The 26,027-nt window shown below is 50.5% G+C and overlaps 1 protein-coding gene across 1 annotated transcript; it reads left to right on the forward strand.

Annotated features, from left to right (window-relative positions):
* Nucleotides 1-6,931: 6,931 nt before the first annotated feature.
* LOC121284738 (UDP-glucuronosyltransferase 1A1-like) lies at nt 6,932-23,439 on the forward strand. The gene is made up of 6 exons (XM_041200289.1): nt 6,932-7,783; nt 11,088-11,219; nt 13,523-13,610; nt 19,032-19,251; nt 22,627-22,870; nt 23,338-23,439. The coding sequence occupies exons 1-6, from the start codon at nt 6,932-6,934 to the stop codon at nt 23,437-23,439; spliced, it is 1,638 nt and encodes a 545-aa protein (XP_041056223.1).
* Nucleotides 23,440-26,027: the final 2,588 nt, after the last annotated feature.

Genomic DNA, 26,027 nt, shown 5'->3' on the forward strand with positions numbered 1-26,027 from the left:
CACAGTGAGGGCAGGCAGGGAGTCACAGATACCACCATTACCTCACGGGGTCAAAGGTCTGGGTGCCAGATGGCACTCCCCCTCCCAGGACACCACACACTCCCCACACCCTGGATCCCCGCGCTCCCTCCTCCCTGGACACCCCATGCTCCCCACGCCCCGGTCACCCCGCGCTCCCCACTCCCCGGTCACCCCGCGCTCCCTCCTCCCCGGACACCCCGTGCTCCCCACTCCCCGGACACCCCGTGCTCCCCACTCCCCGGTCACCCCGCGCTCCCTCCCCCCCCCGGACACCCCGCGCTCCCTCCCCCCCCGGACACCCCGCGCTCCCCACTCCCCGGTCACCCCGTGCTCCCCACTCTCCGGACACCCCGCACTCCCCCTCCCTGGACACGCACATTCCCCACTCCCCCGACACCCCGCGCTCCCTACTCCCCAGACACCCCGCACTTCCCCCTCCCCCAACACCCTGTACTCCCCCCCCCCTCCCCAGACACCCCGCATTCCCCCTCCCCGGACACCCCGCACTCCCCCCTCCCCGGACACCCCGCACTCCCCCCTCCCCGGACATCCCGCACTCCCCCCTCCCCGGACATCCCGCACTCCCCCCTCCCCGGACATCCCGCACTCCCCCCTCCCCGGACATCCCGCACTCCCCCCTCCCCGGACATCCCGCACTCCCCCCTCCCCGGACATCCCGCACTCCCCCCTCCCCGGACATCCCGCACTCCCCCCTCCCCAGACACCCACATTCCCCCCTCCCCAGACACCCCGCACTCCCCCCTCCCCAGACACTCCGCACTCCGCCCTCCCCCCTCCCCGGACACTCCGCACTCCCCCCTCCCCGGACACTCCGCACTCCCCCCTCCCCGGACACTCCGCACTCCCCCCTCCCCGGACACTCCGCACTCCCCCCTCCCCCCTCCCCGGACACTCCGCACTCCCCCCTCCCCGGACACTCCGCACTCCCCCCTCCCCGGACACTCCGCACTCCCCCCTCCCCGGACACTCCGCACTCCCCCCTCCCCGGACACTCCGCACTCCCCCCTCCCCGGACACTCCGCACTCCCCCCTCCCCGGACACCCCGCACTCCCCCCTCCCCGGACACCCCGCACGCCCCCCTCCCCGGACACCCCGCACTCCCCCCTCCCCGGACACCCCGCACTCCCCCCTCCCCGGACACCCCGCATTCCCCCCTCCCCGGACACCCCGCACTCCCCCCTCCCCGGACACCCCGCACTCCCCCCTCCCCGGACACCCCGCACTCCCCCCTCCCCGGACACCCCGCACTCCCCCCTCCCCGGACACCCCGCACTCCCCCCTCCCCGGACACCCCGCACTCCCCCCTCCCCGGACACCCCGCACTCCCCCCTCCCCGGACACCCCGCACTCACCCCTCCCCGGACACCCCGCACTCACCCCTCCCCGGACACCCCGCACTCACCCTCCCCGGACACCCCGCATTCCCCCCTCCCCGGACACCCCGCGTTCCCCCCTCCCCGGACACCCCGCGTTCCCCCCTCCCCGGACACCCCGCGTTCCCCCCTCCCCGGACACCCCGCATTCCCCCCTCCCCGGACACCCCGCATTCCCCCCTCCCCGGACACCCCGCATTCCCCCCTCCCCGGACACCCCGCATTCCCCCCTCCCCGGACACCCCGCACTCCACCTCCCCGGACACCCCGCACTCCACCTCCCCGGACACCCCGCACTCCACCTCCCCGGACACCCCGCACTCCACCTCCCCGGACACCCCGCACTCCACCTCCCCGGACACCCTGCACTCCACCTCCCCGGACACCCCGCACTCCACCTCCCCGGACACCCCGCACTCCACCTCCCAGGACACCCCGCACTCCACCTCCCCGGACACCCCGCACTCCACCTCCCCGGACACCCCGCACTCCACCTCCCCGGACACCCCGCACTCCACCTCCCCGGACACCCCGCACTCCACCTCCCCGGACACCCCGCACTCCACCTGCCCGGACACCCCGCACTCCACCTCCCCGGACACCCCGCACTCCACCTCCCCGGACACCCCGCACTCCACCTCCCCGGACACCCCGCACTCCACCTCCCCGGACACCCCGCACTCCACCTCCCCGGACACCCCGCACTCCACCTCCCCGGACACCCCGCACTCCACCTCCCCGGACACCCCGCACTCCACCTCCCCGGACACCCCGCACTCCACCTCCCCGGACACCCCGCACTCCACCTCCCCGGACACCCCGCACTCCACCTCCCCGGACACCCCGCACTCCACCTCCCCGGACACCCCGCACTCCACCTCCCCGGACACCCTGCACTCCCCCCTCCCCGGTAGGCTGCTTATCAAGTTTTCATGATCTGTCCATGCCTGGACTCCAAGGCCGGAATTTTGACAGGCATGAGGGGGCTCCGCTGGGGGGGACAATATGACGAGAAAGCCAAAAATCTGCATCACGCCGTGGTTAAGCTGGTTTGCCGAATGTCCACTCCACCCGTCAGTGGCGGACTGCGTTTCCCACCACCCCACCTCCGGAATGTCATTCTACTACTTCAGCATCTCATTATACACCCTTCTCGCTGGAAACATCCCCACCCCTCCTCATGCTGGATCATCCGGTGACCTATTTCCCAACTGTATGTAAACGACGTTCAGCTGGCGAGCTGCACTTTGTTTGGAACTTCGAGGTTTGTTTGCCTACTTTGCTTCGGGCAGCTCTCACAGCCATCAGCGCCAGGCTTCGCAGACACCGTCACATTTTAAGGGGGCTCACGGGCAGGTCTCTACCTACCAGTCCAGCCGTAAGGTGGGGTGTGGTTTATCAACGGCTGCAGGGCTAGGGCTTGCTTGGGGAAGGGGGAGAAGTGACCTCAGGCAACTGAAGAGGCGGCAGGATGAGGGCTGTGCAGGGCAAGGAAGGTATCCCAGGGTGTGTCTGGGGGCACATGTCGATCTGTGCAAGTGGCCTCAAGATGGTGAGGGCTGAGGAGGCTGTCACCAAAGGAGATAAGGCCAGATGGAGATGTGAGGGTGTGCTTGTGAGAGACTGAGTGGTGAGGTCCCTTGAGTTGGCAGTGAGTGAGATGCCAGTGAATGTGTGATGGGCTTGTAAGTGTGTGAGTTTAGAGTGATGAGGTGGTTGTCTTACCCTGGCAGCACGGATGAGATCACTCATCCGTTTTGTGCACTGGATGGCCGACCACTTTGTGTGCCGCGTTGGCACTGCCCACCTTTGCCACCTCCTTCCAAGCCGGAGTGGTGAGACTGATGGGCCTCCTCCGGCCAGAGCTGGGGGGTAGACGACATCGTGGCGGGTCTCCACGGTGTCCAGGTGTCCCAGGGATGTGTCACTGAATTTTAGGGCCATGTATTCACCAGAGCCCTCCTGGGCTGCAAGCACTGGGAGGTGTGCACGCGGCTGCAGTTTAAACATGGCGCCCGGAGTGAGGAAGCAGTGAGGTTACGGCGTGAGAAGCGAATTGGAGGCTGCCCGCCAGCGAGCGGGCGTGTTTCCTGTGGCTACATAAATAATGAGGTGGGAATGGGACGATACGGTCACTGTGACAGGCAGCTGAAACGACTTTTTTCCTGCCCACTACCGCACTTTGGGCAAATCTGTGACGATAGTGCCCCAAGTCTCTTTAGACCTTCACTGTTTCTAGATTTTTACCAGTTAGAAAGTCCCTTGTTCTGATCTTTTTAGTTCCAAAGTGGGTGACCTCACATTTGCTTACATGCAAATCCAATGGTCACTGATTTTTTTTCTCCTGTTCATTTAATCTGTTCATATCTCTTTGTAATGTTATGCTTCTATCTACATTGCACACAATAAAAACATAGAAAATAAGAGCAGGAGTAGGTCTTTCAAGCCTGCTCTGCCATTCAATATGATCATGGCTGATCCTCTATCTCAACGCCACATTCCCGTTCTCTCCCCATATCCCTTGGTGCCATTAGAGTCCAGAAATCTATCTTTTCCTTCTTAAATATATTCAGTGACTTGGCCTCCCCAGCCTCCTATGGTAGAGAATTCCACAGGTTCACCACACTCTGAGTGAAGAAGTTTCTACTCACCTCAGCCCTAAATGGACTACCCCATATCTTAAGACTGTGACCCCTTGTTCTAGACACCCCCAGCCAAAGGAAACATCATCCCTGCATCCAGTCTGTCCATCCCTGTCAGAATTTTATACGTTTTAATTAGATCACCTCTCATTCTTCTAAACTCCAGTGAATACAGGCCTAGTCGACCCAATCTCTCATCATACGACAATCCTGCCATCCCAGGAATCAGTTCACTGCACTCCCCCTATGGCAAGTATATCCTTTCTTAGGTAAGGAGACCAAAATTGCACACAATATTCCAGGTATGGTCTCACCAAGGCGCTGTACAGCTGCAGTAAGACACCCTTGCTCCTGTACTCAAGTCCTCTCACAATGAAGGTCAACAGATCATTTGTCTTCTTAGATGTTTGCTGCACCTGCATGCTTCCTTTCAGTGATTGTTTTACAAGGACACCCAGGTCCCTTTGTACATCAACATTTCCCAATCTATCATCATTTAAATAATACTGTCATTCTGTTTTTCCTATCGAAGTGGCTAACTTCACATTTATCCACTTTATACTGCATCTGCCATGTATTTGCCCACTCACTCAACTTGTCTGAATCACCTTGAAGCCTCTTAACAGCCTCGCCACTTACATTCCCACAAGTTTCATGTAGTCAGTAAACTTGGAAATATTACATTTGGTTCCCCCATCCAAATCACTGATATATATTGTGAATAGCTGGGGGCCGTGCACTGATCTCTGCAGTACCCCACTAGTCACCACCTGCCATTGTGAAAAAGACCCATTCATTCCTACACTCTATTTCCTGTCTGCTAACCAATTCTCAATCCATGCCAAGATATCACCCCCAATCCTATGTGCTTTAATTTTGCACACTAATGTCTTATGTGGGACTTTATCAAAAGCTTTCTGAAAATCCAAATACACCACATCCTCTGGTTCTGCCTTATCTATTCAGCTAGTTACATCCTCAAAAAATACAGTATGTTTGTTAAACATGATTTCCCTTTAATAAATCCATGTTAACTTAGTCTAATCATGTTGATATTTTCTAATTATCACATCCTTTATAACAGACTCTAGCATTTTCCCTGCTACTGATGTTAGGCTAACCAGTCTGTAATTCCCTGTTTTCTCTCTCTCTCCTTTTTTAAACAGTGTTACATTTGCCACCCTCCAATCTGCTGGGACTGTTCCAGAATCTACAGAATTTTGGAAGATGACAACCAATGCATCCACTATTCCCATGGTCACCTCCTTTAGTACCCTGGGATGTAGATTATCAGGCCCTGGGGATTTATCAGCTTTCAGTCCCATTAATTTCTCCAGCGCTTTTGTTTTAGTGATACTAATTTCCTTCAATTCTTCCTTCTCGCCAAACCCTCGGTTCCCTAGCATTTCTGGGGAGTTATTTGTGTCTTCCTCCCTGAAGACAGAACTAAAGTAGTTGCTTAATTGATCTGCCATTTCCTTGATCTCTATTGTAAATTCTCTCGTTTCGAACTGTAAGGGACCTACATTTGTCTTCACTAATCTTTTTCTTTTTCCTTACTCATAGAATCTTTTACAGTCCACTTTTATGTTCCTTGCAAGTTTACTTTCATACTGTATTTTTGCCTTCTTAATCAATCTCTTGGTCCTCCTTTGCTGAATTCTAAACTGCTCCCAATCCTCAGGCTTGCTACTTTTTCTAGAAAATTTATATGAATCCTCTTTGGATCTAATACTTGCTTTAATTTCTTTTGTTAGCCACAGTTGGGCTGCTTTTCCTCTTGTGTTTTTGCACCAGGAAGGAACTATTAACTGTTACGATGCATACATTCGTTACTTAAATATTATCCACTGTCATGCAATCTGGATCTAGCTTCTGAATATCTGTTTAAACTAGTTAAATAATTAACTAGCTGCAGCTGCAAGCAGAGCCCGTTTCACCCGTTTTAAAGCTGGACTAAAACTCACCATCTCAGCTCAAAGAGCAACTTGTAGCTAGTCGCTAAATTAAAAAAAGACTAGACTTTGGATAGAAATTAACCCTTAAAAGTCCCTTTCTCACCAAACTCCAACATAAGCAATCAATTGCAGCCCAAAGCAGCACTCCATTGCTGCATACCTTTGTGTCAGTGGCAAATTTGCTTATGTGACTTTCTGTCCTATCACCTGAGCCATTAGTAAACATGGAGAATAGTTGAGGTCCCAGCATGGGCACCCTGCCTGCAGGAAGACAACATGCCATACAGGTCTCTTGTTCCCACTCCCTAAGGAGTGCCCCCTAATGATTGAGTTGGAATATCAATGGCCTATATGGGGATCAAAGCTGTGACCCTGTGTTCCATCCTAGTCACTGGTCTGCTGGGACTTAAGATTCTGGGTTGCATACTTGTTCCGGGATGACTCAGTTGGTACCATAGACAGAGTTGCTCAGTAGACAGTTCTTAGAAGAAACACATTCTGCTTATTTTCAAAGGAACTCAGCAGCTATACCTGTGTGCTTACAACTCCATCTCTGTCTCTACATTACAGACTCTAAACTAAAGACCACTGACTACTGAGGTAGCCGTCAATACTCTGCTATTGGATACCAAGATCATGTGATCTCCCATTATAACAATTTTCTTAACACATCAGATTACTGCACCCTGCGATTGTCAACTGAGCTATCCAGCTCAGCAAAGGTTAAACATATTAACTGAGATAATGTGATTAAGTGATTGTGTCTGTCGTGTTAAATATTAATAGCTCAGAAGTCACAGACTCTGTTAATCGTACTTTAACGGATTTTCAGTAGGCAATATATAACTGCTGAGAGCTCAGGCTGGACTCTGTTACTGAGCCTGCCACAGAGGGATTTGAGAAACTGCACAAGAGATGGCTTTGACCTACCAGCTGGGATGTCTGCTGGCTTGTCTGCAATGTTTCTGGGGTCCCACTGGAGGTGGAAAGCTGCTGGTTATTCCAACTGATGGGAGCCACTGGCTGAGCATGCAAATTCTACTCAAGGAACTCCATGGAAGAGGGCATAAGGTTATGGTGGTCTATCCTGAAAACAACTTGCTGATCACCCCCTCCTCCAACTACAGCAGCAAAACGTTTTCCATTGCTTTCAGCAAAGCTGAGGTGAACGAGTTATACGAGAACGTAACAGAGATGGGTTTTTACAGCGGAACATTCTACCAGAGGGTTCATAAAACCTTGCAGCATGTGAATAAAATCAGTCAGTTCTTGCACAGCATCTGCAAGCATCTGCTGTTTAACACGGAGCTCATGAAGGAGCTGGCTGAAGAGAAGTATGACGCTTTACTGACTGACCCTTCTGTCCCCTGTGGCACTATTATTGCAGAGAACCTCTCGCTGCCCACGATCAATCTGCTGCGGTGGCTGCCTTGCGGCTTGGATAATTTAGCCATGCAATGCCCCCGGCCGCTCTCCTACGTGCCAAGGATTTTGTCAGGGAACACCGATCGGATGACCTTCCTGCAAAGGATGAAAAATGTACTGCTCAGCTTACTGGAGCCACTGTTGTGCTGGTTCATATATTCACCTTTTGAAGAGCTGGCCCAGAGGTTCCTTCAGAGAGATGTGACACTGGTCCAGCTGCTGAGTCAAACTTCCATCTGGCTGCTGAGGTACGACTTCACGCTCGAGTATCCGAGACCTCTGATGCCAAATATGGTGCTGGTTGGAGGCATTAACTGCAAGGACAGGAAACCCTTACCACAGGTATGGACAAGACTGGTGTAAATGGAAAGAGAGAATAAACATTGATGTTAGCAATGGTAGGGACATTAAATGATAAATATATGGTCCATTGGAACTTGAAGCACAAGTAAGCTGACATAATTACTAATTATTTGAGGCGGTAGGTCATTTGAATATGCCATCTATTAAATCAGCAAGAGAAAAGGAAAATACTGCACATGCTGGAAATCTGAAGTAAAAGCACAAAATGCTGGAAAAACTCAGCAGGTCTGGCAGCATCTATGGAGAGAGAAACAGAGTTAACCTTTCAAGCCCAGCATGACTCTTCTTTCAGAGCTGAAGAAGTCATACAGATTTGAAACATTAACTGTTTCTCTCTTTCCACAGCTGCACCCAGAACTGCTGAGCTTTTCCAGCATTTTTTGCTTTTATTTAATTCAGTATATTTAGTCAGTGCTATTTTCATTTCCAAACTTGCTCTTTGGTAATTTATCTATGTATTGACGGACACTGATCCACTTCTTATTGTGCTCTGTAACTTCCCTTTACACCTGAAGCATTATCAAAGTATCATTGCCACCATCTTATATTTGAGATTTTGTTGCTCAGTGACATTTGACTTAGGTCGATTTGTTAGTTAGATGTTGTACTTAATGTAACCCTGAGTGCTGATATATGATATCGCAATAAAGTAGATTGGGAGTAGCCTGGATCTATTTTTTTGATTATTGATTCGTGTGTGGGCATCGCTGGCTGGGCCAACAATGATTGCCCATCCCTAATTGCCCTTGAGAAGATGGCAGTGAGTCGCCTCCTTGAACCGCTGCGGCCCACGTGGTGTAGGTACAACCACGGTGCTGTTAGGAAGGAAGTTCCAGGATTTTGACCCAGTCATGTCAAAGGAATTGGTCAAAGATCAACCGTATTTTCATTGAAAGGTGCAGCAGGCGCGAGGGGCCGAATGGCCTTCTCCCATGCTCCTACTTCTTGAGTTCTTATGAGCTTATTAAGTGTGGGGCCTACAGTGAGTGAAGCAGAAAGGGGAGTACCTTACTTTCCCTGCCCTGGTCAAGTCATTGAATTTCTTGCAACACTGTGGAACCATCATGAGAACAAAGGATGTCTCATTCAAAGCCTCTGCCAGCTCTGTCCATGCCCACTTCCTGGCTGCACATGAGTGCTGGAACGTGGTGCCGGGGGTGGAGGGTTTGTGTGGGAGCAATGCTGAAGGTCTGATCAGCCTCTAACTTCATGGAGAGGCCTGCAGTCCTTATTGGGCAGAAGGGGGTAAAGTCCTCCCCTCCTGGCAGCTTCTCCTGTCAATCAGCAGCAGCCACCAGCACAAAGGAAAAGTCGGAGGCAATGGAGGATTTTCTGCTGAGTCATTTGACTGACTGAATTGAAAAGCACACCGATAGAGAGCTGCCTGACAGTCATCATGCACTGCCAGGTTGTTTGCCCTGGCTGGGGAACAGATTCAGGATAAGTGGGCTCGATCATTTGAGCTGAGATGAGGGGAAATTCCTTCACTGCACGGGCTGCGAATCATTGGATTTGGTTTGTGGATGCTCCATCTTTGAGAATATCTAGGGCTGGGATAGACAGATTATTTGATCTCTCATGGAAATCAAGAAATATGGGGAGTGGGTGGGAAAGTGGAGTTCAGGTAGATTAGAACACCAGCCATGATTGTACTGATTGATGGAGCAGGCTTGAGGGGCTGAATTTTGCTTTGCAAAAATATACTTTGTTAATAAAATGTCTAAAAGAACATTACAAAACATTTCAAAATGGTTGTTACAGAAAGTGCAATGATATTCGGATTATCTACTGGTTGATCCTGTTGCACTCTGAGGTGCTTCAATACAATAATAAGGACATTTCAAAATGGTCGTTACACAAAATGCAATGGTCTTTTAAGTTGACAAAATACATCATGTTGCTCTCTGAGGTGCTTCAATACTACTATGATACCTTTAGCATTCACTGCATACATTCAATGTGAGTCATACAACCCGAGGTTTCTATACAATTCCCAGCCCCTCTGTGCACTATGGCTGAAAGGTCATAGACAGCGACCTTTCCCCACTGCGCCTTTACGGCGGCTGCCCCAAGCTTTAGTGCGTCCTTCAGCATGTAGTCCTGGACCTTGGAATGTGCCAGTCAGCAACACTCGGTCTGGGACAACTCTTTGCACTGGAAGACCAACAAGTTTCGGACAGACCAAAGAGCGTCTTTCACCGATTTGGTGATCCTCCAGCTGCATTTGATGTTTGTCTCGGTGTGTGTCCCTGGGAACAGCCCGTAGAGCACTGAGTCCTGTGTCACAGAACTGCTCGGGATGAACCTCGACAAAAACCACTGCATCTCTCTCCAGACCTTCTATGCAAAGGCACAATCCACAAGGAGGTGGGTTTTTAAGGGGCTGAATGGCCTACTCATGCTTCTATTTCTTACGTTCTCCCCAGCCTTAGTCTGGCGGATATTCTTTGCCCCCCACTTTTATAGTTCTTCACTCCAACACTCTGAAGGCCCATTGGTTATGTTCCAAAAATGTCCAAACCACACTGGCCACTTATACCAAGCTACACCCATTTTTATGTTCTGGTTTATGCCAATGAAATTGGCAGGAAATTTGTGTGTAACTTGGCATCAGGAGGGTGTGGAAATATGAATACTCTCACTTGCAGCTTCTGATTTACAGGATATTCCACAACATTATTTATATCACCTCCTTGTGGATAGTGTCAACAACAGATCCCATAAATCACTGTTTCATCATCGTCCATCTTGGCATAAGTAAAGTTTCCTGGATCAACCATAAATAATCAACATAATTAGACCTAATTGTCACGAGCCAGCATTTCAGTCACTCATATTTAAATACTCATAGTGAGTAATACTGAAAAAAGAGACATGTCAAAGCTTTACATCTTGCACTCATCAGGACACTTGCAAGAATGCCAACATAAGGGAAAATTTTCAGCTAAACAAAATAAGTGACAGCCATTCGCTGACTCAATCCTCAGGGCAATGTCTTGGCCAATCAAGCTCATGCTGCCTGGTTTAAATTTCAAGCAATGGTTGGCAGTTAACTGTTAGTCACTTTCATTGGTGCATTCTCCAAGACAACGTCTCCACCCAATCAGCACTCTCTTCACATACAGTATAAATCGTTGTTTTCCCCCTTATGTTGGCATTCTTGCGAGTTTCCTGATGAACGCACGACGAAAACTTCGACGTGTACCTTAATTCAGCAACATGGAAGTTCTGTACCACCAAACGACCATTTATTCATCTTGCTCTCCTTTTTGTTTCTCTGCAGGATTTAGAAGAATTTATGAACAGTTCTGGAGAACATGGAGCTGTGATCTTCTCCTTAGGGTCAATGATGTCAGGCATGCCAATCGCAACAGCCAATCTGGTTGCAGAAGCACTGGGTCAAATTCCTCAGAAGGTGATTCCAGATCGAGGTGGCGACGAACATTCGAACAATAGATTAACGTTAGCTAAATGCAGTATCAGGTGTCCATTCATTGCAGCTTCACATAAGCTTCACATATTAAAACCCTTCCTTCTGCAGCTTTGTATCTATATGGACCAGAAGGATTGGGAAACATAGTCGAGGGGTCTTTATCTGTCAGGTCTATTGGGAGCGATCTGGAAGAAATCACAGAACCTGGGGAGAGCACGCACCCCAAGAGGAGCAAAGAGCACACTCTCATAGGGTGAGATTTTCCAGCCCACTGCTGGGGATCATCCGGTCCCACCCAATGGCCTTTTGGCCGGCCTGCCACACTCCCGGCAATGGGGCCCCTGTCACAGCAGAGCTGGAAAACCTAGGCCATAAAACGAGCCAGTACAGAAGCAGCCCATTTGGCCCATCATGCATGGCTCTTTGAAGGAGCTATCCAATTAGCCCCTCTCTCTCCCCCAGAGTACATCCATGTTTTAACACATAATGGCCTTCAAGCAAAGCCTCACCATTCAAGGTTAGTTGTAGTCGATCTAGCTTATACAACTTAACGCCCTTTATGCTTTTGGGCAGCCATCTCCTCCAGGTCCTGATGCACTAATGCACCCCATAACATGGGACTGATGACAAGGCAATATTGTTTTGATCAGGGCTGTAGTGATTTGCCTTCAACAATGCTAATTCCAGGCCTGACTTTGAATCCTGAACTCCCTTCCTTTTGTGTCTTCTTCCTGCTAAACGCTCTATCATTTTTACACGCATGGTTTTAACCGGACTTTAGTGCCAAGACAGTCTGGATTAGTTTTTGTGAATACCTTCGGCATTAGAACCAGCTTTGGAACAGCAACAAAGCAACACCATTTTGCACACAGGTAATACAGGAAACACTCAGGCCTGCGGACAGAAAAAGCAGTGTTAATGTTTCAGACTGATGGCCTTTCATCAGAACTGAGATATTGGTGGTGGTCAGTTTTTAGGCAAGTGCAGAGTCAGGGGAGAGAAGGTGGAGGGAAAGCTAAGGGTCAACCACAGACAGTGGTTGAAGAGAATAGATGCAGTAATGGAGGGAGAAGGGATGGCAGATTTGGATGAGGAGGTCTTGAGATGCATTGGCAGCGTCCCTACCTCTAGGCCAGCAACTCTGGGTCCAAGTCCCACTTCAGGGCTAGATGGCCACAGGAGGTGGTCAGCTATACTGCAGAAGTCAATGATGAACCACTGCCGTACTTTGCCAAACATCATCATGGACCAATCCAAGGGAAGTCCATGGTCGCCAACACCCTCTTAGGGCATGAAATATCTGAAGGGGGAGGAGGAATGCCTTTGGCAGGATGCATTATGACAATGAGCTGAATAAACATGGCGTGCAGTTCCTTGTATTTAGAAGATAGAAGGGTGTTTAAAATGACAGAGGATTGATCATGTGCTCATGGAGAAACTCTTCTCAAACTCAATGAGGATGGAAGGCTGTATGTGCCTAGTAATCCTGAAATTTTGGTACCGCTTTCCACTCACCTTGTTTACTCCCACCTACGTCTTCATTCTAATTGTCACAGAGGAAAATATGATGACAGTGTCTTGGTACTATTTCCAAACATTACACAGATAATCTGCTTTGTATTGTAATGCAGCCTTTAAGAAATTACCTGTGAAGATTCATTTGAATGTTGACTGAAACTTGTCAGAAGTCTGCTGCTCAATGTTATAGCTTCAAAGGTCACAACTGGAGAATTTGTGTGGATTTACCCAAAATAATGCACTGAATTGGGTAGGGACAGATGAGGGGTGCAAATAAAATCACTTACATTCATATAGCGTGACCTCAGGATGTTTCAAAGTGCTTTACAGCCAATGACCTACTTTTGAAGTGTAGTCACTGTTGTAATATAGAAAACACAGCAGCCAATTTGCACACAGCAAGCTCCCATGAACAGCAATGCAATAATGGCCAGATTATATGTTTTAATGATGTTTGTTGACGGATATATATTGACCAGGACACCAGTGAGACTTCCCTGTTGTTCTTTGACACATTGCCATGGGATTTTTTACATTCACCTCAGCAGGCAGAAGAGACCTTGGATTTAATGTCTCATTTGAAAGGCAGTATCTCCAACAGTGCAGCCACACCCTTAGTGCTGCACAGGGAAGTCAGACTTGAATATTTTGTGCTTGAATCCTGGGACTTGAACCTAGAACCTTCTGACTCCGAGGCAAAAGTGCTACCCGCTGAACTGAGGTTGATCTGGCAACTGATTATTGGAATGTTGTCTCTTTGGTGATAGGTCCTTTGGAGATACGTTGGAGAAAAACCTTCGACGCTGGCATCAAATACCAAGCTGATGAAATGGCTGCCACAAAATGATCTACTGGGTGAGAGAGCAACGTGTGTTGATTCTGGTAGGGTGGTAGAAAATGCAAGCAGTAACCCCACCCAGCCAGTATGAGGTCCCTGTCCACTTCCCAGTCAGAATACACGAGTTTGGCAATACCTGATTGTGACAAATTGAGATTTACAGTAACGTTGTTAAACTAGACACTAAGACCTGGCCTTCTCTGCAGTGGTATCTGCCATATTTTATCACATTTAGTCCACTCCTTGGAAGGGTAGATTTCCTCACTAACCTCACCGGTGTAAGCCTCCTTCAGCAGCACCTTCGAAACCCATGACCGCTACCATCTAGTAGGACAAGGGCAGCAGAAAGATGGGAACACCACCACCGCCTGGAAGTTCCCCTCCAAGCCACACAAGTCAGGATGATGTGTGGCTTGGAAATATATCGCCGTTCCTTCACTGTCGCTGGGTCAAAATCCTGGAACTCCCTCCCTAACAGCACTGTGGGTGTACCTACACCACATGGGACTGCAGCAGTTCAAGGAGGCAGCTCACCACCACCTTCTCAAGAGGCAATTAGGGACAGGTAACAAATGCTGGTCTAGCCAGCGACGCCCAAGTCTGTAAATTAATAAAGAAAGAAATATACAACACAGGAGAATTTCTTAGGGAGGAAATTCAGGTGTAAATACTTTCTGATCCTTGCACCTTTAAAGGGCTTCCTTGTCCAGTGTCCTCCTGTTTTTTGGGCCTTCCTCTGAACCGCCACCATTCCCCAGTGCCCTCATAGACTCGTGGAATAGTTACAGTGGAGAAGGAGGCCATTCAGCCCATCATATCAGTGCTGGGCTCTCTCTCGCCTCGTCCAGCTCCTTTCTCCTACAGCCCTGCAAATTTTCCCTCTTCAGGTAACGACCCATTTGTGTCTCCTTCTGAGGGACAGCCCAAGTGGTGCAGCAGCGGTACACGCCCAGCCCATTACCCTGCCGATGTACCCTGGCTGCGTGAGGGATCAGAGGCCTCGGGCTCGGCACCCGATCAAGTGAGGAGCCTGTGAGCTTGAAAGGGAGGCCTCAAGGTTTTACTTCGACAGCTTTGGGGCACCTTTTGCAGCCCCTGCAACCCACGGGACGGGGGGTGGCCAGAATTTACACACAGCCCGGAGACCGAGGAGTTTGGGGTCCTTGCTGGCAGCTCTTCGGATGCACTGAGAAACCCCCCCCGACACATACAAACCACCCCAACAACCACCAGCCCCCCCCCAACACAACCACCCCCCAACACACACAACCCCCCCCCAACACAACCACACCCCCGATCACAACCACCCCCCCCAAACACAACCAGCCCCCACAACAACCCCTCCAACAACCATCCCCCAAACACAACCACCCCTCTCACACCACCACCCTCCCAACACAACCACCACTCCCCAACAACCCCCTCACACATAACCACCCCCCCCCAACAACCCTAAACACAACTACCTCCCCAACAACCACCACACCCACACAACCAAACCCCCAACTCAACCAGCCCCCCAACACAACCACGTCCCCACACAAGTCCCACCCCCATACAACCACCCCTCTCACACAAGCCCCACACCCCCACAACCAACCCCCCCAACAAAACCAAACCCCACAATACAGCCACCGCCCCCACACAACCACCCCCCAAACAGACCCCCCACACAACCCCTCCACACATCCAACACCCCTACAACCACGCCCACACATCCCCACACAACCAACCCCCCACAGACAACCAACCCCACCACACAACCACCCCCGCCACACACAACCAACCCCCCGACACAACCACCCCACCTACACAATCACCTCCCAAATATCCACACACCACCCCCCTCACACCCACCACAGAACAACCCTCTCGCACATCCCCCACACAACCACCCCCCACACAACCGCACCCCCCCCACACAATCGCTCCCCCATACACAACTAGCCCCCCCACACACAACCGCCCCCCACTACACACAACCGCCCCCAACACACAACCGCCCTCCTAACAAACAACCGTCACGCCCACACAACCACCCCTACTCCCCTACCCCGTGCACGGTGAGCATGGGAATCGTTCTCGACCTTTCCAGATTCAGCGCACAGAGAAAGGGCCAGACTCTCCACACTAAAATAACTCTGGTTAAACCCGGTTGGCAGAATTGAAATCAAAAAGCAGGAAACACTAAACAAAATCAAAAACAGAAATACCTGGAAAAACTCATCAGGTCTAGCAGCATCAGCGGAGAAGAGTACAGTTGACGTTTTGAGTCCTCATGACCCTTCAACAGAACTAAATAACAATAGGAAAGGGGTGAAATATAAGCTGGTTTAAAGGGGGTGGGTTTTGTTGGGACAAGCAGCCAGTGATAGGAGGAGATAACCAAAAGATGTCACAGATGAAAGAACAAAGAGGTGTTGAAGGTGGTGATATTATCTAAAGGAATGTGCTAAATAAGAGTAGAAGACAGGACAGATAAGGTTCAGATAGCTCTTGTGGGGGTGGGGGAATACTAAAAGGTAGAAATAAACAATGGGTGGAAATACATTTAAAAATAATGGAAAAAGGTGGGAAAAGAAAAATCTATATAAATTATTGGAAAAAACAAAAAGGAGGGGGAAGAAACGGGAAGGGCTGGGGGATGGAGGAGAGAGTTCAAGATCTAAAATTGTTGAACTCAATATTCAGTTCAGAAGGCTGTAAAGTGCCTAGTCGGAAGAGGAGGTGCTGTTCCTCCAGTTTGCGTTGAGCTTCACTGGAATAATGCAGCAGACCAAGGACGGACATGTGGGCATGAGAGCAGGGTGGGGTGTTGAAATGGCAAGCACCAGGGAGGTCCGGGTAATACTTGCGGACAGACCAAAGGTGCTCTGCAAAGCGGTCACCCAATCTGCATTTGGTCTCTCCAATGTAGAGGAAACTGCATTGGGAGCAACGAATACAGTACACTAAGTTGAGGGAAGTGCAAGTGAAATGCTGCTTCAATTGAAATGAGTGTTTGGGCCCTTGGACAGTGAGGAGAAGTGAAGGGGCAGGTGTTGAACATCAAGCCATTGTTTCCAGGACTGTCACTGACCTCATTTCCTCTGGAGATCTCCTTCCACAGCTTCCAACCTGATAGTCGCCCAACCTCGGACGGCCCACTTCTATCTCCTACCCAAAATCCACAAACAGGACTGTCCCGGCAGACCGATCGTGTCGGCCTATTCCTGCCCCACGGAACTCATTTCTCGCTATCTTGACTCCTTTCTCTCTCCCCTTGTCCAGTCCCTTCCCACCTACATCCGTGATTCCTCTGACACCTTACGTCACATCAACAACTTCCAGTTCCCTGGCCCCAACCGCCTCCTCTTCACCATGGACGTCCAATTGCTCTACACCTCCATCCCCCACCAGGATGGTCTGAAGGCTCTCAGCTTCTTCCTCGAACAGAGGTCCGAACAATCCCCATCTACCACTACTCTCCTCCGTCTGACTGAACTTGTTCTCACACTAAACAATTTCTCCTTAAACTCGTCTCACGTCCTCCAAATAAAAGGTGTGGCTATGGTTACCTGCATGGGCCCCAGCTATGCCTGTCTATTTATGAGGTATGTGGAACATTCCTTGTTCCAGTCTTACTCCGGCCCCCTCCCACAACTCTTTCTCCGGTACATCGATGATTACTTCGGAGCTGCTTCATGCTCTCGTCGGGACCCGGAAAAATTTATTAATTTTGCTTCCAATCTCCACCCCTGCATCATTTTCACATGGTCCATCTCTGACACTTCCCTTCTCTTCCTTGACCTCTCTGTCTCAATTTCTGGTGTTGGACTGTCCACCAATATCCATTACAAGCCTACCGACTCCCACAGCCACCTCGACTACAGCTCCTCACACCCCGCTTCCTGTAAGGACCCCATCCCATTCTCTCAGTTCCTTCGCCTCCGTCGCATCTGTTCTGATGATGCTACTATCAAAAACAGTTCCTCTGACATGTCCTCCTTCTTCATTAACCGAGGTTTTCCACCCACAGTAGTTGACAGGGCCCTCAACCGTGTCCGGCCCATCTCCCACGCACCCGCCTTCTCCACCCTCCCACAAACATGATAGGGTCCCCCTTGTCCTCACTTATACCCCCACCAGCCTCTGCATTCAAAGGATCATCCTTCGCCATTTCCGCCAACTCCAACATGATGCCACCACCAAACACATCTTCCCTTCACCCGCCCACCCCCACCCCGGCGGCATTCCGTAGAGATCGTTCCCTCTGGGACACCCTGGTCTACTCCTCCATCACCCCCTGCTCCTCAACCCCCTCCCATGGCACCTCCCCATGCAAACGCAGAAGATGCAACACCTGCCCCTTCCCTTCCTCTCTCCTCACCATCTAAGGGCCCAAACACTCCTTTCAAGTGAAGCTGCATTTCACTTGCACTTCCCTCAACTTAGTGTACTGCATTCGTTGCTCCCAATACAGTTTCCTCTACATTGGAGAGACCAAACACAGACTGGGTGACCGCTTTGCAGAACACCTTCGGTCTGTCCACAAGCATGACCCAAACTTCCCTGTCGCTTGCCATTTCAACACTCCACCCTGCTCTCTTGCCCACATGTCTGTCCTTGGTCTGCTGCATCGTTCCAGTGAAGCTCAACGCAAACTGGAGGAACAGCACCTAATCTTCCGACTAGGCACTTTACAGCCTTCCGGACTGAATATTGAGTTCAAAAATTTTAGATCTTGAACTCACTCCTCCATCCCCAGCCCCTTCCCGTTTCTTCCTCCTCCAATTTGTTTTTTCCAATAATTTATGTAGATTTTTCTTTTCCCACCTATTCCATTATTTTCAAATGTACTTCCACTCATTGTTTATTTCTACCTTTTAGTATTGCCCCACCCCCACAAGAGGTATCTGAATCTTATCTATCCTGTCTTCTACTCTTAATTAGCACATTCCTTTAGATAATATCACCACCTTCAACACCTCTTTGTTCTTTTGTCTGTGACATCTTTTGGTTACCTCCACCTATCACTGGCTGCTTGTCCCAACAAATACCAACCCCCCACCCTCTTAAACCAGCTTATATTTCACCCCTTTCCTATTTTTACTTAGTTCTGTTGAAGGGTCATGAGGACTCGAAACGTCAACTGTGCTCTTCTCCGACGATGCTGCCAGACCTGCTGAGTTTTTCCAGGTGTTTCTGTTTCTGTTTTTGTTTTGGATTTCCAGCATCCGCAGTTTTTTGTTTTTAAGCAGGAAACACTGTTGGTGTTTAGAGGCAAAAAGGACAAAATAACGCGAAAGCCCCCATTGTCACAGAGGAGACCCTTTTTCAAACAGAAGTCTCTTGAGGGATTTCTTATGGATAATCTCCCAGCACTTACATACCTTGCTGAAGGCAACTTGGATCGCAGGAAATTAACCTTTATTCTTATCCCATGTTCTGTGAACTAGGGCATCCCAAAATGCGCGCTTTCCTGACACACGGCGGGTCGCATGGAGTCTACGAGGCTATCTGCAGTGCTGTGCCAATGGTCTTACTGCCGTTGTTTTCCGACCAGGCAGACAATGCAGAGCGCATAAAGGATCGTGGAGCTGGCATTGTCTTGAGTTTAAAAGATACCAGCTCTCGGGATCTGAGGGACGCACTAAGCTTGGTTATCAACGACAGCAGGTGAGTGAGGTTCACACAGCTTCAAGGTGGGTGGCATCTTCCAAATCCTTTCGTCTTGTTTTAAAAGCCGGAGCGAAGCAGAGAAAAGGGAGATCTATCCACGTGTCTGTTATAAGGTATTTATGCAGCTTCCTTTACAGCCCAAAGCGCTTTCTGCCCGATAGAAAATGTTTTCTAAGTATGCTCGCTGTTGTGGGCTAGGAAGTATAGCAGCCAATTTAGAACCATGGAACGGTTGCAGCCCAGAAGAAGGCCCTTTGGCCCATCAGGCCTGTGCTGGTCCTCTTAAAAAGGAGCAATTTGCCCAGTGCCATTCCCCTGCCATTTTCCTGTGGTCCTGAAGCTTTCTCCCTTTCCAGAAGATGGACTCAATTCCCTTTGGAAGGCCTCAATTGACCCCGTCTCCACCACATTCTCAGGCAGTGCATTCCAGATCCCTCTGAATAGGATGGTCACCGTGGAAGCGGCCAAACAGGAGGCCTACTTGCTGATCAAATCAATGCTGGTGATTGCCTGACCTGCTGAGGGTTCTAGCATTTTCTGGTTTTATCTTGTGGCAGAAGAACATTGGTCTAGCGATTCCGATGTACATCTAGGGTGCACTTCTCACTGTAGTGTCAGTATGGAGAAGTGAAACACTTGCCTTGGCTTGCACATGCACCTTTGGAACTGGTAAGCACGTCAATAAAGCTGCACCAAGAGGATCCATTCCGGTCCTCCTACTGTTCACACCAGGGAAGCACTGAAGTAGGTAGAGCAGTCTTAGTTACACCAGGATGAAACATGCTCACGTTTCTTCTTCCAAAAGGTACACAGAGAGAGCTCTGTGATCAGCAGCCTGAAGGAAGAAGACGGCTCAGTAAATCATCGCAATCCGACATTTTGAGGATCAGCAAATCTTTTTATGCTAGATTGTATGACGTGAAGCCCACAGACAGCACAGGCTCCCAGTCCTTCCTGTGCTCTATCACAGAGGTCTTAAACGACAGAACACGGGAGATCCTGGACAAACCGCTAACTCCTGACAATCTCACTAAGACCCTTGAGTCCTTCGAGAAAAGTAAAACTCCCGTGAGCAACGGCTTACCGGCTGAGTTGTATTCGGCTCTGTGGGACTGGATCGGCCCAGACCTGCTAGAAGTGTATGAGAGTATGCTTCTGGCCGGCAGCATGTCAGAATCCATGAGGAAAGGCATCATCACCCTCATCTACAAGCAGAAGGGGGAAAGGGAGGAAATTAGAAATTGGTGACCCATCTCACTGTTGAATGTGAACTATAATATTCTGTCCAAGGTCATCCTCAGTTGGTGATCCACCCTGACCAGACCTGCGCTGTACCTGGCAGGAAGATATCTGACAGCCTCACGCTACTCAGGGATACAATTGCCAATGTACGGGACAGGGGTGTGGACACCGGCCTCATCAGCCTGGATCAGGAGAAAGCATTTGACAGAATATCGCACACCTACATGGTGGATGTGCTCTCCAAAATGGGGTTTGGGAAGGGAATCCACAACTGGATCCAACAGCTCTGCACTAACATCAGTAGCGCAGTTTCAATCAATGGGTGGGAATCAGATAGCTTTCCAATTAAATCTGGAGTCAGGCAGGGCTGCCCTCTCTTGCCTGTCCAGTTTGTGTGTTACATAGAACCCTTTGCCGAGACCATCAGGAAGGATCCGGGCATAAGACGAGTGACAATCCCAGGCAGGGGAGGCACTCAGGTTAAAGCCTCCCTGCACATGGACGACGTCACTGTCTTCTGCTCGGATCTGCTGTCGGTGTGCAGACTGATCCACATCTGCAAACGGTTCCAACTGGCCTCGGGAGCCCAAGGTAAATCGTGGGAAGAGCGAGGCCATGTTCTTTGGGAACTGGGCTGACCGATCCTTTGTCTCCTTCACCATCAGGGCTGACAGACTGAAGGTGCTGGGGATATGGTTCGGAGGGACCGAGGCATGCGTTAGAAACTGGAAGGAGCGAGTGGCTATGGTGAAACAAAAACTGTGCATGTGGGAGTGACACTCCCTCTCCATTATGGGTAAGAACCTGGTCATCAGGTGTGAGGCACTTTTGGTGTTGCTGTACATGGTGCAGGTCTGGCCCATTCCTCACTCCTGTGCGATGTCGATCACCCGAGCCATCTTTCGCTTTATGTGGAGGTTGAAAATGGATTGTGATGTACAAGCCTCTAGGGAAAGGGGGAAAAAACGTGCCCAACATCGCCCTCATACTGATGGCCACCTTTGTGTGCGGCTGTAACAAGCTGTGCATAGACCCTCGGTACACAAACACCAAGTGTCACTACTTGCTGAGGTGTTGCGAAGGATGGGTCTGGCCATGCTGCCGTGGAACGCTCCAATTAGTTGGACCGTGCCGTATCACCTATCCCTCGTGGAAAAACTAATGCAGAGAAACACATTTGACTACAAGTCTATCAGGCAGTGGTCAGCACGTAACGTCTTAGAGGCCCTGAGGGAAAAGGAGATGGTGGATCCTGTGGGATGGTTCCCCAAGCAGACTGTCAAAGTCATTTGGCAGAATGCCTCATCACCAGAACTTTCCAACAAGCACCAAGACGTAGCTTGACTGGAGGTGAGTAAGGCCCTCCCCATCAGATCCTTCCTACACGCCAGGAGTCTCAACCCCTCCGCACACCGCCCTCGAGATGGCTGTGGTGGGGTAGAGACCGTTGTTCATCTCCTTGTGGAATGTGCCTTTCTAAACAAGGTCTGGAGAGAGATGCAGTGGTTTTTGTCGAGGTTGATCCCGAGCAGTTCTGTGACACAGGACTCTGTGCTCTACGGGTTATTCCCAGGGACACACACCGAGACAAACATCAACTGCAGCTGGAGGATCATCAACTCGGTGAAAGACGCTCTTTGGTCTGCCCGAAACTTGTTGGTCTTCCAGTGCAAAGAGTTGTTCCCGGCCGAGTGTTGCAGACTGGCACATTCCAAGGTCCAGGACTACGTGCTGAGGGACGCACTAAAGTTTGGGGCAGCTGCCGCAAAGGTGCAATGGGGAAAGGTCTCTGTCTAAGGCCTTTCTGCCATAGTGCACCGAGGGGCTGGGAATTGTATAGAAACCTCGGGTTGTATGACTCACATTGAGCGTATGCAATGAATATTGCATGTATCACAATTGTGTTGAAGCACCTCAGAGTGCAACATGATCTGTGTCGATAACTTGAATACCATTGCACTGTCTGACTGTAACGAGCATGTTGAAATGTCTGTAATGTTCATTGTTTGTATTGAAGCACCTTGTGATCTATGTGGAAAACTTGATGGCCATTTAGAAATGTTTTGTAATGTTCTCTCAGATATTTTATGCATAAAGTATATTTTTCCAAAAAATGACGTTCTCTTTCAGATACAAGGAAGCCATCATGAAGATGTCTTCCATCTACAAGGACCGCTCAATGGAGTCCCTGGAGCTCTCGGCCTACTGGGTGGAGTATGTGATGAGGCACGGAGGAGCCAAACATTTACGACCTGCAGCTCACGATTACAACTGGATCCAATACCACTGCCTTGATGTCATGGCGGCTCTTGTTGCCATGGTGTTGCTGCTTCTCTTCTTGGTGATCAAGTGCTGCTTGTTCTGTCGACGAAGGGTGAGAGGCCAAGCTAAGAGGAAGAAAGATTGAGGCACCTTTTTACAAGTGAGCCCTCCCCTGAGCACCCAGACGGACAACGCCTCCCTCTGGCGGGGTTGTGGCCGTGGAGACGAGCGACAGCGCTCACTGACGATTGAATCCAGCGCCGTTAGGATTGGGTTGGGGTGGTAGGGTTAAAGTAATTCTCTCAGTTCCCAGCAGCACTATTGGGTGATGCAGTGTCTCGGAAGCCAATACCCTGTTCATCTCTTGGCCACAGAGTAGCACTGAATGGAATGGAAAAACTGACAGCCAATCCCCGAAATCTCCCGGCTCCAAACACCCTCAGCTCACTTGTTAAAATGTGTGGAGAGAAAGTAAAATGAATGGATTTCAGATACTACAAATATATGCTCAATTATTTTTCAGGAGTTTTCAGTGAGATTTGTTCGGCTATACCACATAATAAAATCCCCGTATTTCAGAAACAGAAGCTTTTCTCATTTCCCAAGGACCTGTTGGAGATAATGGCCGGAATCTTCCGTCCTGGAGTCCGACTCCAGCGGCAGGCACGGAAGCGGGAATGATTTCCGCTGGGGATGGGATAGCTGGGCAGGCACCATCCTGCGCTGTTCAGCTCATTACACATGGATCCAGGAGGGGCTGATTCACACAGTGAGGGCAGGCAGGGAGTCACAGATACCACCATTACCTCACGGGGTCAAAGGTCTGGGTGCCAGATGGCACTCCCCCTCCCAGGACACCACACACTCCCCACACCCTGGATCCCCGCGCTCCCTCCTCCCCGGACACCCCGTGCTCCCCACTCCCCGGTCACCCCGCGCTCCCCACTCCCCGGTCACCCCGCGCTCCCTCCTCCCCAGACACCCCGCGCTCCCCCTTCCCAAGACAGGCCTTACTCCCCCTTGGGCGTATTTTGTCTCCCCCCCTCGACCAGGTTTAATCTCTCCCCCACCACCCCCCCCCCACCCCCGGGTTTATTCTCTCTCTCCCCACCCCCCCCACCCCCGGATTTATTCTCTCCCCCCGCCGGATTTATTCTCCCCCCCCCCCCCCCCCCCCGGTTTATTATGAGGGTCGACTCTCCATCCCCCCCCCCGGGTTTATGAGGGTTGATTCTGTTTCCTACCTTCTCTGGCTCTCGGCTTCTCCGTCGCCGTCGATCCTTCAACAACAACAACGGAAGGCGCGCATGCCCGTACGTCTTTGCGTCATCCCCGTCGTGCGTCATCCTCGGATCCACTCGTCATTGCGCCATCCCCCCAGATCGTCACCGCCCTATGGGCGTGACCCTGGGAGGACCATCGACGTCATGGCGCCGTCGCTCATGATGTCACCGCCTGGTGACGCACGTCATTGCCTCATCACCAAAAACAAAAATACCTGGAAAAACTCAGCAGGTCTGGCAGCAGCTGCGGAGAGGAACAGAGTTAACGTTTCGAGTCCGAATGACCCTTCAACAGAACTAAGTAAAAATAGAAAAGAGGTGAAATATAAGCTGGTTTAAGGGGAGGTGGGACAAGAAGAGCTGGATAGAGGGTCAGTGATAGGTGGAGATAACCAAAAGGACAAAGAGGTGTTGAAGGTGGTGATATTATCTAAGGAATGTGCTAATTAAGGGTAGAAAGCAGGATGAGCAAGGTACAGATAGCCCTAGTGGGGGTGGGGTGGGGGAATTGAAATAGGCTAAAAGTAGAGATAAAACATTTAAAAATAATGGAAATAGGTGGGAAAAGAAAAATTTATATAAATTATTGGAAAAATCAAAAAGGAAAGGAAGAAACGGGAAGGGGTGAGGATGGAGGAGAGTGTTCATGATCTAAAATTGTTGAACTCAGTATTCAGTCCGGAAGGCTGTAAAGTGCCTAGTCGGAAGATGAGGTGCCGTTCCTCCAGTTTGCGTTGAGCTTCACTGGAACAATGCAGCAAGCCAAGGATGGACATGTGGACATGAGAGCAGAGTGAAGTGTTAAAATGGCAAGCGACAAGGAGGTCTGGGTCATGCTTGTGGACAGACCGAAGGTGTTCTGCAAAGCGGTCACCCAGTCTGCACTTAGTCTCTCCAATGTAGAAGAAACTGCATTGGGAGCAACAAATGCTGTATACTAAGTTAATGGAAGCGCAAGTGAAATGCTGCTTCACTTGAAAGGTGTGTTTGGGCCCTTGGATGGTGAGGAGAGGGGAAGTAAAGGGGCAGGTGTTGCACCTTCTGCGGTTGCATGGGAAGGTGCTGTGGGATGGGGTTGAGGTGCAGTGGGTGATGAAGGAGTGGACCAGGGTGTCCCAGAGGGAACGATCCCTGCGGAATGCTGCTGGGTTGGGGTGGGGGGGTGAAGGGAAGATGTGTTTGGTGGTGGCATCATGCTGGAGTTGGCGGAAATGTCGGAGGATTATCCTTTGAAGGCGGAGGCTGCTGGGGTAATAAGTGAGGACAAGGGGGAGGGAGAAGAAGGTGTGAAAGCGGATGCGCGGGAGATGGGCTGGACACGGTTGAGGGCCCTGTCAACGACCGTGGGTGGAAAACCTCGGTTAAGGAAGAAGGAGGACATGTCAGAGGAACTGTTTTTGAAAGTGGCATCATCAGAACAGATGCGACTGAGGTGAAGGAACTGAGAGAATGGGATGGAGTCCTTACAGGAAGCGGGGTGTGAGGAGCTGTAGTCGAGGTAGCTGTGGGAGTCGGTGGGCTTGTAATGGATATTGGTAGACAATCTATCACCAGAAATTGAGACAGAGAGGTCAAGGAAGGGAAGGGAAGTGAAGTGTCAGAGATGGACCATGTGAAAATGATGGAGGGGTGGAAATTGGAAGCAAAATTAATAAATTTTTCCAGGTCCAGACGAGAGCAAGAAGCAGCACCGAAATAATCATCGATGTACCGGTGAAAGAGTTGTGAGAGGGGGCCGAAGTAGGACTGGAACAAGGAATGTTCCACATACCTCATAAAGAGACAGGCATAGCTGGGGCCCATGCTGGTACCCATATCCACACCTTTTATTTGGAGGAAGTGAGACGAGTTTAAGGAGAAATTGTTCAGTGTGAGAACAAGTTCAGTCAGACGGAGGAGAGTAGTGGTGGATGGGGATTGTTCGGACCTCTGTTCGAGGAAGAAGCGGAGAGCCATCAGATCATCCTGGTGGGGGATGGAGGTGTA

The sequence above is a fragment of the Carcharodon carcharias genome, chromosome 12, assembly GCF_017639515.1.
Source record: "Carcharodon carcharias isolate sCarCar2 chromosome 12, sCarCar2.pri, whole genome shotgun sequence".
In the NCBI taxonomy this organism is placed as follows: domain Eukaryota; kingdom Metazoa; phylum Chordata; class Chondrichthyes; order Lamniformes; family Lamnidae; genus Carcharodon; species Carcharodon carcharias.

What these genes read in the sequence shown, in the direction of transcription:
- LOC121284738 (XM_041200289.1), top strand. Translation starts at nt 6,932, where the DNA reads ATGGCTTTGACCTACCAGCTGGGATGTCTGCTGGCTTGTCTGCAATGT. An exon ending in ACAGGAAACCCTTACCACAG is followed by an intron (nt 7,784 to 11,087) that starts GTATGGACAAGA and finishes GTTTCTCTGCAG; the next exon opens with GATTTAGAAGAATTTATGAA. An exon ending in GCCACAAAATGATCTACTGG is followed by an intron (nt 13,611 to 19,031) that starts GTGAGAGAGCAA and finishes TCTGTGAACTAG; the next exon opens with GGCATCCCAAAATGCGCGCT.